General features: G+C 40.6%; 1 protein-coding gene across 5 annotated transcripts in view; it reads left to right on the top strand.

Moving 5' to 3' along the window:
• Window positions 1-18,051, top strand: part of RPGR (retinitis pigmentosa GTPase regulator) — an 88,359-nt gene that overhangs the window by 46,170 nt on the left and 24,138 nt on the right. For 2 of the 5 annotated variants that reach the window (XM_058713332.1, XM_058713336.1), the window contains one exon: window positions 8,416-9,059. The exons of 2 other annotated variants lie outside the window; for them this stretch is intronic. In XM_058713332.1, coding sequence (XP_058569315.1) covers window positions 8,416-8,622 — 207 coding nt within the window. In that variant the 3' untranslated portion in view covers window positions 8,623-9,059. Of the gene's footprint in view, window positions 1-2,246; window positions 2,524-8,415; window positions 9,060-18,051 lie in introns of those variants that run through there. One more of the 5 variants, XM_058713333.1, reaches the window with a different exon arrangement.

Below are 18,051 nucleotides of genomic sequence, written 5' to 3'. Positions count from 1 at the left end.
TTTCTTGCTTGAATTATAAGAGTATAATCATCATGAGAGTCTGGAGAAAGTAAGGCAAAACCGAGAATTAGAGAGGATGAATGCAAAAATCAAGATACCCGTGCTTAGGAGAACTTACGAGCTACTCCAGTCTCTCCTGCCGAGTACCTGTTCTGAAGTTGTTAACAGTCTGATGGAGATGCCGCTGCTTTTTGGAAGTTACTCTTTCCACTTGCAGAAGAACTTTCTTTACCCATGAGGCCACATTTCAGGGTAGAAGTGTTACAAGGAAATGTGGATAAAGGGTAACTGAAAGGCCTTGTTAATTCCTCTTCAGCCTTCAGGTTTGGGCTTAACTTAGTCACTTCTGTATAGAGGCCTTTTGTGACCAGCTGCACTTAGGTAAATTATGTCCCCTTACTGTTCTCTCACATAACACCCTTTTCTTATCCTTTTTTGTATTTCTCGTAACTGGCGATCGCACAGTTAAGTGTATGCTTATTTGCCTTATGACTGTCTCTCTCTCCACTGGCCTGCTGCTCCATGGGATAGAAACTGTTTTCTGTTTTGCTTTCCGATGGATCTTTAGCAGGTAGCACTGTCCCTGGTACATGGTAAATGCTTAGTAAATAATTTTGGTTGACAGTGAACTATAGAACATAAGGAGGTGGGAAAGAGGATAGGGTGAAGGTAAAAGCAGGGGCAGCCCTTAGAGCAGTAGACGGTTTGTCTCTGGCTACTCTGAAACTACTTTCAGGGTGACTTCTGGCACAGGTCCCACTGTGGTCATCTTTTACTAAAAATTACTTGGTGAATAATCTTACCCTGATGAAAATGGCCTTATGTTTAGATTATCATATCCAAGAGAGAGTTGTGACCTGACTCAAAGGATACTCCAGAATTACTGTCCTTCTCAGAATTGTAATGTGTGTCATCAGCATATCCGATCAAGTGTTAGGGACTTTTTAGACTCTCTGTCTAGTAAAAGAACATTTACCAGATATTCTACTACACAGCAGTCCCGTGAAGACTTTTTCCCAATTATAAGAACTCAGGAAAAGACTCTGGAAAAGGAAATGAAATGTGAGGGAGCAAGATGAAAAGTAAAGGAGTCAGGAGACAGAGGAGCCTAATAGGAAAAGCGAAGTGAAGCAGCAGAAAGAAATATTTGAAACATACCTCTGACCAAATGAAAATGTGTATTCTGGAATACATGATTGAGTTTCGAGAAGTTTTCAGGCTCTCCAGTCTTAAGTGTTGCAATTGCCCATAGGCGGTAGGATTTGGATACACAGGACTAGGAGAGGGGGCCGAGCCAGGGAAGGAGTGCCCTGTGGGAAGCAGAGTGGTGCCTCCCATACAGAGCAGGCCAAGCAGGGAGCCCTAGTGCCAGCACCAGGGGATGGGACAGAGGTGAGGTCAGGCCAGGGTATAGTGGGCTACAGGTGCCAGGTTGAAGAATTCAGTCTTAAACTTGGATTCTGCTTAAATTCTCATTGACACCTAGTGGAAAAATGTATTTCAGTAAATGCATATGTCCTTGGTTAAAGAAAAGAAAATAATGAAAATCATATTTCAAAAGTCAAGCAGTAATAAATGTATTTCCTACTTAAAGAATATCCTGTTGTTCTACATATTTTAAAAAGAAAATAGATGATTTAGGTGAGATTTTCTTTCAGTCATTCCCACATGACCTTTTTTTTTAATCTACAGTGTCTCTAACCTTTTTATACCATCTGAGACAAACAAATCAGACAGTTTTTAAAACTTGGAAAATAAATGATGCATTAAATCATATCAAAAGAAACATATGTTTGAGATTTTGCATTCCAACCACCCCCCCATTCCCCCAGGTAATTAGACATCCCAAAGATAATCTGAAAAAAAAAAAGAAAAGAAAAGAAAGAATTGTACTCTGGGCACCTACAAAACAGAATTCACCACTGAATTTTGTTTTGGTGATTTTGAATGTTTCAGGTAGACAAGTTACGACCTATGATTTTAACAGGTGGCAGAGATCTTTTGTTAGGTGATTGTTCTATCTAGAGATTACCCAATATTACTTTTCCAAACTATAGTTAGTGCTGATTATTTGGATCCACAGTTAGTCACTAAGAAAAATATGTTATCGGCCTAATTTCCATCTAAGGTAGCTAAGGAAAAAAACGATAAACTTTTCAGCTATTAAGAAGAATTTTACATTATACAATGAGTTTATTCATGTATTTATTTAGCATATACTAATCGGTTATCTCTTAATGTGCCAGGCACAAGGCCAGAGGCTGCAGATTCAGAGGTTAAAGATGCACTGCCTTCCCTCAGAAAGTAGCTGGAACATGCCAGATTCTCTGGATAGCTCCCAGTGCCAGTTAACAGTCAATAGATTTTTTATCCGTTGTCACTACCATAAAGGACGCTGAGATGAGAATTTCTCCACCAAAAAAACATGCTTGTGAATTCTTGTCTTTCCTAGTTGCTATCTTTTCTCTGATGGTATGCTTTGTTCATCCATTGCAAGCTACAGATGAGCACTCGCCTCAAGTACACAGTTAGCTTTACTCTGTATTAGGAGAAAACTTCGAGGTAGATTACACATACGGTGTCCTGTCATTGTCAGTTTTTCCCAAGCTTGAAACCTGAGACGGTCTCAGGCTACCCAATAATGGCTCCCCTGCTTTTTAAAAATAGCTTTATTGAGGTATAATTGACATATAATAAACTACACATATTTAAAGTGTATAATTTGGTTAGTTGTGACGTGTGTGCACCTATGAAACCATAATCACAAGAGAGTGAACAGTGCCGTTATTGGCAGAAGGTTCTTTGTGCCTTTTTGTGATCCCCGTCTATGCCCCTTGGCCCCCTGCTATCCTTAGCAAACCTGCCTTCTGTTATCATACGTTATTTTGCAAGCTCTAGATTTTTATATAAATGAGATCCTACACCATGTACTCTTTTTGTTTGTTGGCTTCCTTTGTCCAGCCTAATTATTTTGAAACCCATCTATGCATGTATCAGTAGCTCATCCCTTTATATTGCTGAATAATATTCTAAGTGAATTTTTTATATGATGAGGGTATGAATTGAAGTTATTTTTTTTTGCATATGGACATCCAATCGTTCTAGCACCACGTGTTGAGAAAAGATGACCCTTTCTCTACTGAATTGTCTTCACAGAAATCAGTTAACTTTTCCATGTGTGGGCATATTTCTGGAGTCTAATCTGTTCCTTCCACCTGTTTATCTTGTGCCTATATCACACTGTCTTGATTACTGTAGCTTCATATAAGTCTTGAAATCAGGAAGCGTTAGTCCTCCAACTTTGTTCTTTTTCAAACTTGTTTTGGCCATCCGAGGCCCTTTGCATTTCCATGTGAATTTTTAGAATCAGTTTGACAATTACTGAAAAAAAAAATGTCTGCTGGGATTTTGATTGGGATTTCTTGGTATCTACAGATGAATTTGAGAAGAATTAACATCTTAACAATATGAAGTCTCCTAACTCATGAAGATACCTTTGTATTTATGGATGTCTTCTTAAATTTGTCCGGAATGTTTTGTAGTTTTTAGTATACAGGTCTTACACGGATTTTGTCAGATTTATTGTATGTCTTCTGTTTTTTATTCCCTGATTAACTGGTTAGAAGTTTATCATTTTTATTCATCTTTTCAAAGAACCAGTTTTTGGTTTCATTGATTTTTCTGTATCGTTTTCTATTTTATTTATGTCCACTCCAATCTTTACTAGTAAAACCTTGGTTTGTGAGTATAATTAGTTCCGGAAACACGCTTGTAATCCAAAGCACTCATAGATCAAAGCAAATTTCGAGAACCATTGGCTCAGTTGTGATCATGTGACGTTTGGCATCCCGTACTACTCATATTGCCAGACATCGCTCATTTATCAAGTTAAAATTTATTAGAAATGTCTGCTTGTCTTGCGGAACACTCGCAGAACAAGTTACAATCCAAGGTTTTACTGTTGTATTTCCTTTCTTCTACTTTCTTTGGGTTAATTTGCTCTTCTCTTCCTAAAGTTTCTTAACATGGAAGTTGCAGTCACTGATTTGAGACTTTTCTTACTTTTTAAAACAGGCTTTTTGTGCTGTAAATTTCCTCTGAAGTACTTGTTATGTTGTGTTTTCATTTTCATCCAGTTCAGAATACTTTCGGATTTCTTCTTTGACTCATGAGTTCTTTAATTTCAACTTATTTGGGGATTTTCCATAGATGTTTATGATATTAATTTCTAATTTAATTACATTGTGATTGGATAACATACTTAGTATGACTTGAGTCCTTTTAAATTTATTAAGACTTGTTTTATGGCCCCGAATCAGGTCTATCTTGGCAAGTGTTCCATGTGCACTTGAGAAGGTTGAGAAGAATACTGTTGTGTCCTGTCAGTACCAGTTGCATCAAGTTGGTTGACGGTGTTGTTCGTGTATTTTCTATCCTTTGAGTTGCTGTCTACTTGTAAGATCTATTATTAAGAGAAAAGCATTAATAATCCCTGAATAGGGGCTCCTGGGTGGCTCATCGGTTAAGCATCTGACTCTTGATTTTGGCTCAGGTAATGATCTCGTGGTTCGGGAGTTCAAGCCCCACATTGGGCTTCACGCTGACAGCGCAGAGCCTCCTTGGGATTCTCTCTCTCTTTCCCTCTTTCTCTCAAAATAAATAAATAAGCTCTAAAAAACCCTAAATATAATTGTGGATTTGTCGACTTTCTTTGTACTTCTATTAGTTTTTGCTTCATGTATTTTAAAGTTATTACTAGGTTCTGTAACATTTAGGATTGTTATATTCTCTTAATTGACCCCTTCATCATGAGATGGCCTTGTTTACCCCTGATAATAATCTTTACTCTGAAATCGGCTTGGTCTGATATTATATAGCAATTCAAGCTTTCATTTGATTAGAGTTATCATGTTATATCTTTTTCCATCGTTTTGCTTTTAACACACTTGTGATTTTATATTTGAAGTACGTTGATGCAGGCAGCATCTAGATGGGTTTTGCTCTTTTATCTAATCTGACAATCTCTGCCTTTTAATTGGAGCACTTAGCCCATTTGTATTTAATCTGATCATTAATGCAGTTACATTTAAATTTGTCATCTCACTATTTGTATTCTTCCTTATCCCTAAAAAACGCTAAAGTTTGTGTTGTCTGTTAATAATATAGCCATACTCTCTTTGCTTTGGTTAGCACTTGCCTGATACATCTGTTTTCATTCTTTGACTTGTGTTTTAGATGAGTCTCTTGCAAATGGCTTATGAGCTGGATTTGCGTCTTTGAAATTTTTAATATACGTACCTAAGATCTAAAGCTAATTAATGTTCCTGTCCTTTCCCCAAATAATAGCAAGATCTTAGAGGAGTCTTCTGTCACCCCTTCCTTCCCATTTTACATGTTATAGTGTCAAGTATTTTAAGTTTTTAGCGTCACCAATCACATGTTAACTATTATTTGTTACACCACTTTCTTACTCACCATTTCTTTTTACATCTCAGATGTCCTTTTTGGGATGCTTTTCCTTCTCCCTGAAGAAATCCTTTGGAGGTTCCTGTCAGAACTTTGGAAGTTCCTATCCATTTTGTAGTTAACTTTGTCAGTTTCTGTTCACTTGCAAATGAACATTGAGGTGACTGGGCAATGCTCACTTTCTCTTGGTATCTGCTCCTATGCTCCTTTTAAGAAATTTGCTTTAGTGTAATTGCTGATGACTTTGTATATAACTTGTCATTTCTCTCTGGCTGTTTTTTCACGCTGTTTACCTTTAACGTGCTTCAGTTCACTACTAGATGCCCAGGTGTGAACTGTTTTGCTTTAACTTTCTTCTAATTCATTCATTATGACTCTTGACTCTGAGAATTCAGGTCATTCACCAGTTTAAGAAAACTCTCATCCATTGTGTATTTGAGTATTTCTTCCCTCCTCTTTGGAATTCTGATATGAAATTTTTCTTTTTTTTTTTTTAATTTTTTTAATGTTTATTTTTGAGAGAGAGAGAGGGAGAAAGTGAACGAGCTTGAGCAGGGGAGGGGCAGAGAGAGAGGGAGACACAGAATCCAAAGCAGGCTCCAGGCTCTGCGCTCTCAGCCCAGAGCCTGACGTGGGGCTCAAACTCACAGACCGTGAGATCATCACCTGAGCTGAAGTCGGACACTTAACCGACTGAGCCACCCAGGTGCTCCCTGGTATGAAATTTTTCATTCTGTTGTCCATGCCTTTCAATGTTACTTTCCCATTGTCCGTGTCTAAGTAATATTTTGGGGGAATGTCACAGCCCTCATATTTCAGAGCTCTTTGATGCCATAGTTTCTTTACAGCTAAAACTAATCTTTTTAACCTACCTGTTGAGTGTTAATTTCATCGATTATATTTTTCTCATTTTGAAATGAAATTCTATTTTGATTCTTCTTCAAATCAATCTGATCTTTTAAAAACTAGTATCTTGTTTCGTGCTCATGTTTTTTATCCTGGTCCTTTAAGCACACTTATATTGTATATTTAGTTATCCCAACGTTAGACATCTTCAGGAATCTAAATCTGTCTGTTGCTTTGGTTGACTTGCTGGTAGTGTCCTGCTTCCTCATGTATTTTGAAATTTGGATTCTGGGGGCGCCTGGGTGGCTCAGTCAGTTAAGCGGCCGACTTCGGCTCAGGTCATGATCTCACGGTCCGTGAGTTCGAGCCCCGCGTTGGGCTCTGTGCTGACAGCTCAGAGCCTGGAGCCTGTTTCGGATTCTGTGTCTCCCTCTCTCTGACCCTCCCCCGTTCATGCTCTGTCTCTGTCTCAAAAATAAATAAACGTTAAAAAAAAAAAAAAAAAAGAAATTTGGATTCTGAGTTCATGTTCAGCTGAGACTTTTTGTGGACGCCCCTTAAGGCTTCCATGAAAATCCATCCATAGAGAATTTGTCAGAGCCTCTGGTAGCTCTCCTGGGCATTACCATTCCGGGAGCACGAAGCGTTCCTCACCGGCACCAGTAAAGTAAACGGGAGCCCAGCCTCACACTAGGAGAACGTGGTTCTCCCTCACTCACAGCCTAGACCAAGGGACACAGGTTATTTTGCCGTCTCCCAGTGTGTGTAAGTGGACTTAATTAAGGGCATAGTCCCTAGAGGGTCCTCACTTTATGTAGGGGCGTCTCAGTCCTGCTTTTCCACATTTTATGAGATCACATACATTTACCAAAGCGAGTCTAAGTTGTGAGATCAATAAATGCCATTTTATTGCTCGCTCACTTCTGAGGCTTCCTGCGCCCTCTTCATTTTGTGGCCCACAAGGATTTCCCTTCATTTTTTTCATGAACTTCTGTACACATCATAAAATTAGATTTTTTTACACTTAGAATTTTTTGATGTTTTGTAGTAGCAGAATTTTTATGATAGGGATTCCCGCACAAAAGCAGAAACGAAAGAGGGGTCCCCCCAGTTTAGTCCATAGACCCTTTTCTAGCTAGACTCTGAGTTTTTGGGTTACACCTTTTTGCTTTAATTCCTCCATTCTTCCAGACTAACAGCAAGCAATTACTTGCATCGTTTTGATTTCCAAAGGAGCCAAGTTCTCACCTGTTTTTTGTTTGGGGCATCTTGTCAGAACTGATATTTGTGCTGTTACACTTCAGGAATCCTGTTTTCTCTCTGACTAAATCCTCAAAGGGGCTAAGTCAAATGGAACTTTCCAGTCTTCATCTATCTCCCTTGATTTCTCCTGTCTGTGCTCTGTTGGCCACTCCCTTCTTGATGCATTTTCCTCCCTGACTCCTGAGGTGCCTCTCTTTCCTGACTGTGTTCCTACAAAGCTCTGTCCCCAGTGCTGGCTCTTCTTCCACCGCCTGTGTCTCACATTTGGCTCTCCCTCAGTCTCTTTTCTTCTGTTCTCTTTTCTGCCTGCCTGCGATCCTGGGTTATGGCATCGACTTTCCTCTCTCCAGCTGTTGTGTGTGTTCTCCCCGTTCACGGCCCCGGACTCCCCCGAGTAGCAGACCCAGGTATCCAGCTGACTGCTCAGGCCCCTGGGCCCCCAAAGCCATCATTCGGCAGCACCAGCATTTTCCCAGAAGTTCCCATCTACAGGAATGGGGAAATCCTCCAGAATACCCTACTTGTCTTTTTTTTTTCTCTCATCACAACAAAGTGAAATAACAAATTTGCTCTTTAAAGAAAAATGGTAATGTATTCCCAAGGCACTGACAGTGTTGAAAGCTAAACCCTGAAAGGTCTTATATGAGGGAAGGGGCATGATTGCCATTGGTAAAACAAGGTGCTGCCGGACACTAAGCATGTCCCTTTGTACATGTGACGCCCTGTAAGGGTGTGATGAAATAATGTTCAGACTAGTTGAAAATTATCCCCCCTAAATCCTATTAAGTGGCTATTCACTTACTGAAATGAATTCTTTGTGTGTGTGGGTTTTTTTTCTAGATTTTCTTCTTTAAAAGGATGTCACTCACGAGTCAGAAAAGTATGCAGAGTAATAATGAGCCACTCTCAGAGATAAAACCAATAGGAGATCAAATAGCTTTTAAAAGCAATCAGAAAGATGCCAGCCAGAGCCACATGGGGCAAAATCATCAGGATACTTCACCCCCAAGTATGGCGAGAAGGTCAAAATCTTGTACGATACTATAAATATACATTTATGTCTCCGTGATCACCAAGCACATTGTAATTTATACTTGAAAACCATTCTGACTTCTGAAGGAAAGTTTCTGATAACAAACCCTTAAACATAGAAGTTAATGTTTTATTTTTAATGTTACGACCAGTTTTGGTGTTTATCTATGCTAATATTTTTGACCAGCAATTTCAAAATATGTGTATCTCAAACTCTCCTTCAAGTTCTGTGGCCTTAACTGTTCAGTGTTGCATAAAATATATATTTTTATATGTGAAATTTAAATTAAGATATTTCATAGTTTTTACTGAACAATTTCTTTATCATTTCATAAGGCAACATTTGCAATCTCATGACACTGTAACAGTTTTTAATGTATTTGCAATTTTTCAAAACTGAGTCAAAATTGTTTTTGATGAACACATTTTAATAAACTATATCTGGTCGGTTCCACTGTTTAAATGTGTGAATATCAATAAAATTAAGAGGTACTTGGAGTTCTCTATCAGTTGACAGAATGGGGGCCAAAAACAACCTGTTCAGTTTTAAAATACTGAGAGACACAAAATTCGTTTACCTCTGAGTAAAGAAAATATCAGCACACCCGTGTCAGCGGTACATCTTTGTGGAGAAACTGTTGACATTTCTTTGCCTCCCACTCTTGTTCAGGGAGGGGATTTGGCACGGAGGCGTGGCAGACCGTGTGGTATGATCTGCAGCGTTTAACCTACCACAGATCACCACCGTGGCAGAACGAAACACGGCCAGGCTTGCTCACTTCAGCCGTCTCCAGCAATGACCGTGATAAGTGCTGTTGACTCCGTCACACGGTGCTCTGCCACAAGGAGTAGGAAGGGGGAAGCTGTCGAGTCTGCTCCGATAGAAACGTGGCTGTCTTGTGCTCACAGATAGTATGCGTTTCATGGAGCAGACCGCTTTGTCTTGGCCATTCGGGCTTCTGACTGCAACATTTTATTTTTCGATCACAGTGACCGTTGCCCCAGTTGAAGACAGGAAAAGAAACTCCATTCTTGTGTTTCATGCAAGGGATCGTTGGTCTAGAGTAGATGTGATTTTGAAATGGTACAAAATGGTCTTCCGTGTAAATATTACAGCCAGGGCAATTCTGATTTTGCAGTTGCCGCTGTAGTGCTAGTATAGTATTGCAAAAATCCTTTACCAAAATGTAAACTGTAGGAGCCTAGTGAAAATAAAGCACACAGATGGTACTGAGACATGCCGGTTGTGGCAGGCACAATTCAAAGATGGCCCCCCAGGTTCCCGTTGGCTGGTATAGTTGCCCTGAGTAATCCCTTCCCCGTGAGCATGGGCAGTGAATATGATGAAATACCACTCTATCGTTTAGGTTACATTCTGTGGAAAAGGCGAAAGATTTTGCAGTTGTAATTAAAATTCCTAAGCAGGTAACTTTAAGCAAAAGGGAAATGATCCTAGGTGGGTCTGACCTAATCAGGTGAGCCCTTTCAAAGAGGCACTGCAGATGAGAGATGGAAGAAGTCAGAGCAATTGAGAGCAGTGGAGATGCGGGCATTGAAGAAGCAAACTGCGTGTTCCAGAGAGGACAGTGTGGTAGGGAATGGTGGGAAGCCTCGAGGATGTGAGGGCCTCCATCCCACAAGTGCAAGGCGCTGAATTCTGCAAATAACTGGTGAGGCTGGAAGAGGAAACCAGTCCTTAGATTAGACCATAGCTCTGGCTGACATCTCGACTGCAGCCTTGTGAGGCCCTGAGCGGAGGGCCCAGCTCAGCAGCACCCAGGCTCCTGACCCAGGAAGATTACGAGATAATAACTATATATAGTTTTAATCCACTAAGTTTACAGTAATTTGTTATGCAGCGATAGAAACTAATAGCACTTTTATTCTGGCAAAAAGCCTTTCTATCTGGTTCTTCCACCATCAGAGCCAGCATGAGAGTTAATAGAGGCTGCTAACAAGACAGAGGTCACTGTCTTAGGTAACATGGTGCAAGTGGTGTTTTGTCACCGTTGACACATTCTGTTGGTTAGAAGCAAGCCACAAGGTCCACTCATACTCAGGATGAGGGCAGGGCACGAAGACCGGGAGGCAAGGGCTCTGCGTGATGGGGGCCATCTCAGAGCCTACCCGCCATACCAGTCATTTGGCCGCTTCTGGAAAAGGAGAACGGGTTGGGTTACAGACCAAAGAAAGGATTAAGTCAAAGCCCTTGGAAGAGGTGGACATGAGACCAGCATCATGTCATCCCTGCTTTCTCAGATGTCTGCACGAGTTCAGACTTTAATAAGGTGGTTGGTGCAGAATCGTCAACACCGAGAGTCCGTTTTAGTGTATAGGAGTAAATGCGTTTTTAAAAAGCCGCATCAAAACACCATACCAGTTGTCTGCCCCTGTAAATGCTTGTATTCTATTGATTTTCTAAATGTGATCTCATATCTGGCTTTTACTTCGAAGAAATAGTAACCGAGCACTTCCTATGGCCAGATATGATGCCACAAACTAAGAAAACATGGGAGTAGAAGGGAAAAGATGGGGAATGATTCTGCATTCTCACCTGGAGCTGTTTGGGCAATTTAGAAACCTAAGTTTCCTAACTGGATGGAAGGGAGATCAGTGGATGCTAAACTTAAACAAACAAAAAACAAAGCTAACATATTTGAGAACTCTTCAAAAGAAGCCAGAAGAGATCATTGATACAATTGAATAGGATGATCCATTTATACTAGTTTCAAAAATAAAAGGAATTCTATTTACCAATAACCTTAGCTTAATAGAAAGTGAAGTGATTTATTTCAGTCCCCAAACTGTTCATCTTCATTGCCTTTTCCATTCATTCCTTTTTCCTGTATATAAAACGTTTGCTTTGGACATTTTTTTAGCTTGTTTATTTATTTATTTTGAGAGGGGGAACAGAGAGAGAGAGAGGAGAGAGAGAGAAAATCCCGAGCAGGCTCCACACTGTCAGTGCAGAGCCTGACACAGGGCTCCATCTCCTAGACTGTGAGATCAGAACCTCAGTGGAGACGAAAAGTCAACCACTCAACTGACCGAGGCACCCAGGTGCCCCTGCTTTGGGTGTTTTCACTGACCTTTGTGGGACTTGAAAATAGAATCTGTTGACTTCACATTTAGGGGTTCACCGACCTTGTTCAGATCATTATGAACCAAATGTTAAATGGGTATTAACTTCGAAAATGTCAGTAGTGGTAGAACTTTTTAGGCATCATAAAAGAGCATGCAAATCCATGTCAAAACGTTAAAAAGGAGAACTTGGGAGGCACTAAGGCCTTGCTATGTATGAAGAAACCGTACAGTTCTGGAAAGGTTCTTGTATTATTTTCCTAGGGCTTCCGTAACAAGGTACCCTAAGCCGGGTGGCTTCAAACAATAGAGATTTATTGTCTCATAGTCCTGGAAGCCGGAAGTCTGCACTTAAGGTGTTTGCTGGGCCATGCTCCATCTGGAGGGAGCCTCTCTTGACTTCTGGTAGCCTCAGGTGTTGTCCTCTAGATACATCACTCCAACCCTTTGTCCTCGCACTGCATTGTCTCCCCATTGTCTTTGTTCTGTGCGTGCCCATCTCCGTTTCCGATTTCCCCTTTTGGTAAGGACACTGGTCCTACTGGATTAGAGCTCACCCTACTGACCTCATTTTAACTTGATCATTTCTTTAAAGGCTCTTTTCCCAAATAATACCACATTGTGAGGGCTTAGGACTTTAATATCTTCTCCAGACCATTCAACCCATAGCAAGACGTCAGGTTGAGAGCTACAGATCACACAAAACATCCTCAGTTGTTCATAGTCTCTACCCTCGTATATTCTTGCTATGACTTTTCCTAAAATGAAAAGACTTGCAAAATTCTGGATCTTTACTGATTAAGTATCTTCAGGGGAGGTGCTCTGTGATACTGAGATTTCTATCTCGTGTACCACCAGTTACAGCAAAGCAGGAATTGTCACGGGGTGTTATCTTTTCCAGGATCCCACACACGGTGGCTTGCGTTAAATGTCAAATGATTGTCAAATAAATTCTCACGTGTACAGTCATAGAGTTTGGGTAAGGATCTGTTTCTTAGAAATTTGCACACACACACTGTAAGTTTAATCTCAGTTTTTTTAAGTATTTGCCATATGGTTTATTGCAGTATAATGCTGCTGCCCATAGGCCATTATAAATCCGTAGAGGGAAAAGAAAGTCTTGCCATGAGCAGAGGAGAAACTCTTCCAACAGAAGTGGTGAACACGATCAGAAGCATCCACAAGAAAATTAGGCCAACTCATTTTACAATCATCAGGGTTGGCCACAAGAATGAAGCCAAAGTTATTGTCACAGACCTCTACCCTCAGGGACCCAAGTGGCAATGGAGTTAGAGTTGAAAATCTGAATAATTACTGGGGGAGACAACCAGACTGATTACGTTATCATGCTCCTGAGTTTCAATTAAGCATTTTTCTGCCTGCTTTGATTTTGGGAGGCTACCAAGACTGAAGACATTTCCAGACTTATAAAGTTTCCTTTTGCCAGCAGGGCACATGGTTTAAAGATTTTTCATCTGATATGAGTTCTTTAAAAAGCTTACAGTATCTTTTTTAGACAGAGCTTGAAGATGTGGCTTACTTTTTTACCTTGTAAGAGTAAGAAGTGAGTAAGTAAAAAGAGGAGACAAATCAAAAGGTTGGAAAGTCTTTATCTCAAGAGTGATGGGGATATTTTATTGAATTAAACAAACTGCATTTAAACCAGGGGTCACGTAACTAAAGTATTTTCAAAGGCTAAACAGGTATGCATATTGGAGCTGTGGCTGCTCTCTTCTAGCTGGTAACTGCTGTTTCTCAAGACTGCGCCCAGTATTCCCCGATCCCCAGCGTTTTATTTTCTATCTTTTTTAATGTTTGTTTATTTTTGAGAGAGAGAAAGAGAGAGACAGAGAGTACAAGTGGTGGAGGGTCAGAGAGAGAGGGAGACACAGAATCCGAAGCAGGCTCCAGGCTCTGAGCTGTCAGCACAGTGCCCGAAGCGGGGCTCAAACCCATGAACGGTGAGATCGTGGCCCAGGCTGAAGTCAGGTGCTTAGCCGACTGAGTCATCCATGCGCCCCCGATTCTCAGCATTTTGAAAAGAAGGTGGAAATCTGGGTTTTTATATGGATAGCTCATTTGCGTGCATGTACATACATAAGTTAGGGAGAGCCAAGTCATCGCTGCAGGCCAAATTTGGCCCACAAGAAGCAGTTTGTGACCTCCCTTCTAAACAAAAGATATAATTTTGGCAAGAGAAATTTGTTCACAAGGAAAATATGTTGAAAGAATTAATTGGGCCCTGGATTTATCCGAATTGTAATCTTCCCTAGTTTGATATCAGATTTTCAGCAGGAAAAGAGAGCTAAAGAATTACCAAGGGGCGCCTGGGTGGTTCAGCCAATTAAGCATCCCACTTCGGCTCAGGTCATGATCTCACAGCTCATGGGTTCAAGCCCCACATCAGGCTCTGTGCTGACAGCTGGGAGCCTGGAGCCTGCTTTGGATTCTGTGTCTCTTTCTGTCTCTGCCCCTCCCCTGCTCAGGCTCTGTGTCTCTGTCTTTCAAAAGATAAATGTTAAAAAAATTTTTTTTTTAAAGAATGAGAAGAGTGACCTACTAAGGTCAGTTTTTGGTTGCATACCTATGTACATTTAGCCTTCTTGGGAGTATGGGATGTTGGGGGCACAATGTAGTATAAATATATTGACTACGATAAAATGAGATGTTTATATTGGAAGAAGCTGCATTAAAGAGACCACAGACTGACAGGCTTTTGGTAAATAGTTCCTCCAACAATTCACAATCCTAATTACTGAAAATGTCAGGAAATGTAATCCTAACCCTAAAATTATTTACTAAAACTACAGCAGGAAAAGTTACCTGTCCAAGCCAGGCTGCATCCCCAAATAGTTCCACCTGCTTCCACTTTCATGTGGCATGTATAACACAGGTCGATTACGATAGGTAAGATGTCTTAAGTAAGGTTAGCAGTGGACCAGAGAGCTGGACCTAATTTTAAGAAATGTGTAAAGTAACGGTGATACCTTTGTATTTCTTTTTTTAAGTTTATTTATTTTGAGAGACAGAGAGGAGAGTCCCACGCCGGCTCTGCACTGTCAGCTCAGAGCCCAATGTGGGGCTCAATCTTACGAACCACAAGATTGTGACCTGAGCTGAAGTCGAGAGTCGAACGCTTTACCGACAGAGCCACCCAGGTGCCCCGATCCCTTTTTATTTTTACCTAAGAAAAGTCTTATCTGGGGGGACACCTGGGTGGCCTAGTCAGCTAAGCGTCCATCTTACGCTCAGGTCACGATCTCGCGGTCTGTGAGTTCGGGCCCCGTGTCGGGCTCTGTGCTGACACCTCAGAGCCTGGAGCCTGCTTCGAATTCTGTGTCTCCCTTTCTCTCTGCCCCTCCCCCCCTCACAATCTGTCTCTCTCAAAAATAAATAAACGTTAAAAAATTTGTAAAGAAAAGTCTTAGCTGGTTCAGTCAATGGTAAGCATCTATCCTAAGGTGAAAAAAAATTTTTTTATATTCTAGAAAACCTGTTGAACTTCCTCACAATCAATCTTTACAAGTAATTTGTTTAGAATTGTCAAAATAGTAGTACGCTACCTTTAAATTTTTACAGAACTTTCCCTGTGGGAAAGGTGGCATGAAGGTTATTATAACAAAAGTTTTCTAAGGAAAGTCTTAGTCTATCAGTTGCTTATAATCATTAAAATTCTGCGCATAGGAATGTTTCATTTCATTTGTTTGGATAATGTTTATTTTCCAGCTAGGCCTCAGACTTATATTAGCTCCTTAATTATTATAATTATTTAATTTACTGCATATAGTAATTAAGAATTACAAAATTATGTAGAAGTGTAAACCAGTTTGGGAAAACTTTTAAGCCTCAGATGGATCTTTGGTTGATTTTCCTCATTACTAGATACTATACAGCTTTAGAAGTTAAAGCTAGAGACTTTAAATATGAAATCTGGTAACATTACCTCTTGTGTGTTTAAAAAAATTTATCGTGAGACATTTCAAATATGTAGAAAAGTAGGAAGATTAATATAATAAGTGCCCACAAACCCCCATGCAGATTTAAGTCAATTACACTTTGCTTTTTGTCCCATGTCCTACCAGCACATCCTGATGTTCTAACGCTAAACACATCAATATACATTTCTAAAAATGACATTTTTGTGCATATCTGCAATGCCAGAATTTTCATTTAACGCAGTTATCAATAATTTTCTAATATCACCTATTTACTCCCCAATCTCTTCCTCAAATTTCCCGTGTTCTTCCCAAAATACCTTTTAGTAGCCGGTTCACTTGAATGGAGAATCAAACAAGGTCCATGTATTATATTAGGTTGTCTCTCAAGTCTCTCTTAATCTCACAGAGTTCCCTCATCATCTTTTTTTCATGATACTAAGTTTTGACAAACTGGGACAGTTGTCTTATAAAATTATCCCAGGCTTTAAAGCAAGTCTGGGGGCGTCTGGATGGCTCAGTCAGTTGAGTGTCCGACTTCGGCTCAGGTCACAATCTCGCAGTGCGTGAGTTCAGGCCCCGCATCGGGCTCTGTGCTGACGGCTCGGAGCCTGGAGCCTGCTTCGGATTCTGTGTCTCCCTCTCTCTCTGCCCCTCCCCTGCTCACGCTCTCTCTCCCTCTCTCTCAAAAAATAAGCATTAAAATTTTTTTTTGAACAAAGCAAGTCTGTAGTCTTCTGGTAATTCCTAGGAAGTGGCTCAAACCACCCAGGCGCTGGGAACAGATAGAAAAGTTGGCCAAATACATGTATTTGAAGAATTTGAAAGTATCAGAGTGCTATGAAGATAGTATGGGGCCAAAATTTGGGAGGAAGGAAGCCTGAATAGATGTGCCTGGCACATGAGGTTGCTTTTCAGCAAAAGGTATTAGTTGTTCCTAAATTCTAACATTTTCAAGGAATTCTTGATGGAGAGTTTTGAAGAAGATGGAGAATTTTGGTAGAAAATGGAAACTATTTAAAAAAGAACCAAATGTGTTGGGCTCTGCCCTGATAACATGGAGCCAGCTTGGGATTCTCTCTCTCCCTCCCTCTCTGCCCCTCCCCTCCTTGATCACTTGCTCTCTCTCTCAAAATAAATATTTTTTAAAGAAAAATAACTGAATGTGAATTTTAGAACTAAATATAAGCAGTGAAATTAAGACATTATTAAATGGGCCTAATAGATGGACAGAAAAAAAAATGGTAAACTGAAAGCTAGGCCAGAAGGAAATATTCAGACTGGAGCACAAAGAGACAAAAGGATGCAAAATATACAAAAGAGTCGTTGAGACATTTGTGGTGCTGTGAAAAGGTTGAATACATGTGTATTTGGAGTCCCAAAAGGGAAAGAGAAAATAGAACAGAAGTACTATTTAAAGAAATCATTTCTGAGAACTTTTCAAGACCAAAAATTAGCTCCCAAATTCAAGAAGCACTACAGACCTCAAGCAGGGAAAATATAAACCCACACCAGTGCACTTCATAGAAAACCTTATAACACTTATAATAGAGTATGGCTCCTATCTTTTATGCTACTTGACAACTTTTAAGCCCACCTCACCCTCTTTCCCTTCTGCCCCTGGGCAAGCTGATAAGAAGGCCCAGGTGTTGGGGCGCCTGGGTGGCTCAGTCGGTTGAGCCTCAGGCTTCGGTTCAGGTCATGATCTCACAGTTTGTGAGTTCGAGCTCCGTGTCGGGCTCTGTGCTGACAGCTCAAAGCCTGGAGCCTGCTTCCGGTTCTGTGTCTCCCTCTCCCTCTGCCCCCTCCCCTGCTCGCGCTCTGTCTCTCTCTCAAAATAAGTAAACATTTAAAAAAAATTAAAAAAAGAAGGCCCAGGTATTGGGGCACCTGGCTGGCTTAGTCACTAGAGCGTGTGACTCTTCATCTTGGGGTTGTGGGTTCGAACCCCACATTGAGTGTAGAGATTACTTAAAAATAAAATCTTTTTTTTTTTTTTTTTTTTGTAAAGAAAGCCCAGGTGCTCTCTTCTTTGGCATCAGACCAAAGTTCAAACCTTGGCCTATAGGTGGGAACCCTTAGTCCAGCCCCATTCCCTGACCACCGCAAAAATCCCAAGCCATTCTTCTTTCCTTGCTTTCTCAAACCATTCTCAGACCAGCTCGGGAAGCCCACCCTGCTCTCCCCAGTGAGCCTCATTGTGTGTGTAGCAAACCTTTCCTACTTTTTGGGTATGTGTGTGGCCTCATCGGTTTCATTATCAGAAGTAGATCTTCTTTCTGTCAAGAGTTCATTTCACCCATAGTACGACTATGCAGGTGATCAGAAAGAATGCTACATTAGCTCAAAAGGAACACTTAGCACTTGATAACTGACTTGTCAACAGAAACAATGAAATCTGGAGGATAATATGATCTTTTTTTAATAT

This window comes from Neofelis nebulosa, chromosome X, assembly GCF_028018385.1.
Source record: "Neofelis nebulosa isolate mNeoNeb1 chromosome X, mNeoNeb1.pri, whole genome shotgun sequence".
Classification (NCBI taxonomy): domain Eukaryota; kingdom Metazoa; phylum Chordata; class Mammalia; order Carnivora; family Felidae; genus Neofelis; species Neofelis nebulosa.
This window is presented reverse-complemented; position numbering and strand designations above follow the sequence as displayed.